The following is an 890-nucleotide window of genomic DNA, read 5'->3' as shown; positions in this document are numbered from 1 at the left end:
AGCCGCCTACAAGCGCGGCTACTTTGACGAGGAGATGAACCGGACCCTCTCTGACCCCACTGATGACACCAAGGGCTTCTTTGACCCCAACACGCAGGAGAACCTCACCTACCTGCAGCTGATGGAGCGGTGTGTGACTGACCCAGACACAGGGCTGTGCCTCCTGCCGATCACCGACCAGGCGGCCAAAGCGAGAGAGCAGGTCTACACCGACAAAGAAGCGAAGGACGTCTTTAAGAAGGCCACGGTGACGGCACCGTTTGGGAAGTTCCAGGGGAAGACAGTGACCATCTGGGAGATCATCAACTCGGAGTACTTCACTGAGGACCAAAGGCGGGACCTGATCCAGCAGTACAGGACTGGCAAGATCACGGTGGAGAGGATCATCAAGATCATCATCACGGTTGTGGAGGAAAGTGAGAAGAAGAGCCAGATGTGCTTTGAGGGCCTCCGGGCCCCTGTGCCTGCTGCCGAGCTGCTGGAAAGCAGGATCATCAACAAGGACCTCTACAACCAGCTGCACCAGGGCAAGAAGTCTGTGAAGGACGTGGCGGAGATGGAGCCCGTGCGACAGTACCTGAGGGGCTCGGATGCCATCGCCGGCGTCCTCGTGGAGTCCACCGGCCAAAAGCTCACCTTCTATGACGCCCTGAAGAGAAACCTGCTGAAGCCAGAGGTTGCCCTGTCCCTGCTGGAAGCACAGGCTGCCACTGGCTATGTCATCGACCCTGTGGGGAACAAGCTGTTCTCCGTTGATGAGGCGGTGAAGGCCGAGGTGGTGGGGCCGGAGTTCCACGAGAAGCTGCTGTCAGCGGAGAAGGCAGTGACTGGCTACAAAGCTCCCTACAAGGGCCCGCCAGGTTTACCCTACCAGGGCCTTGAGAAACGGC

At 58.9% G+C, this 890-nt stretch overlaps 1 protein-coding gene across 1 annotated transcript in view; it reads left to right on the top strand.

Annotated features, from left to right (window-relative positions):
• Positions 1–890, top strand: part of PLEC (plectin) — a gene marked incomplete at its 3' end in the record, with an annotated part of 8,018 nt that overhangs the window by 3,035 nt on the left and 4,093 nt on the right. Inside the window, 1 exon segment of the mRNA XM_010134672.1 lies at positions 4–839. Within this exon segment, the coding sequence (XP_010132974.1) occupies positions 4–839 (836 nt within the window).

Source organism: Buceros rhinoceros, unplaced genomic scaffold, assembly GCF_000710305.1.
Source record: "Buceros rhinoceros silvestris isolate BGI_N320 unplaced genomic scaffold, ASM71030v1 scaffold19394, whole genome shotgun sequence".
NCBI lineage: Eukaryota > Metazoa > Chordata > Aves > Bucerotiformes > Bucerotidae > Buceros > Buceros rhinoceros.
This window is presented reverse-complemented; position numbering and strand designations above follow the sequence as displayed.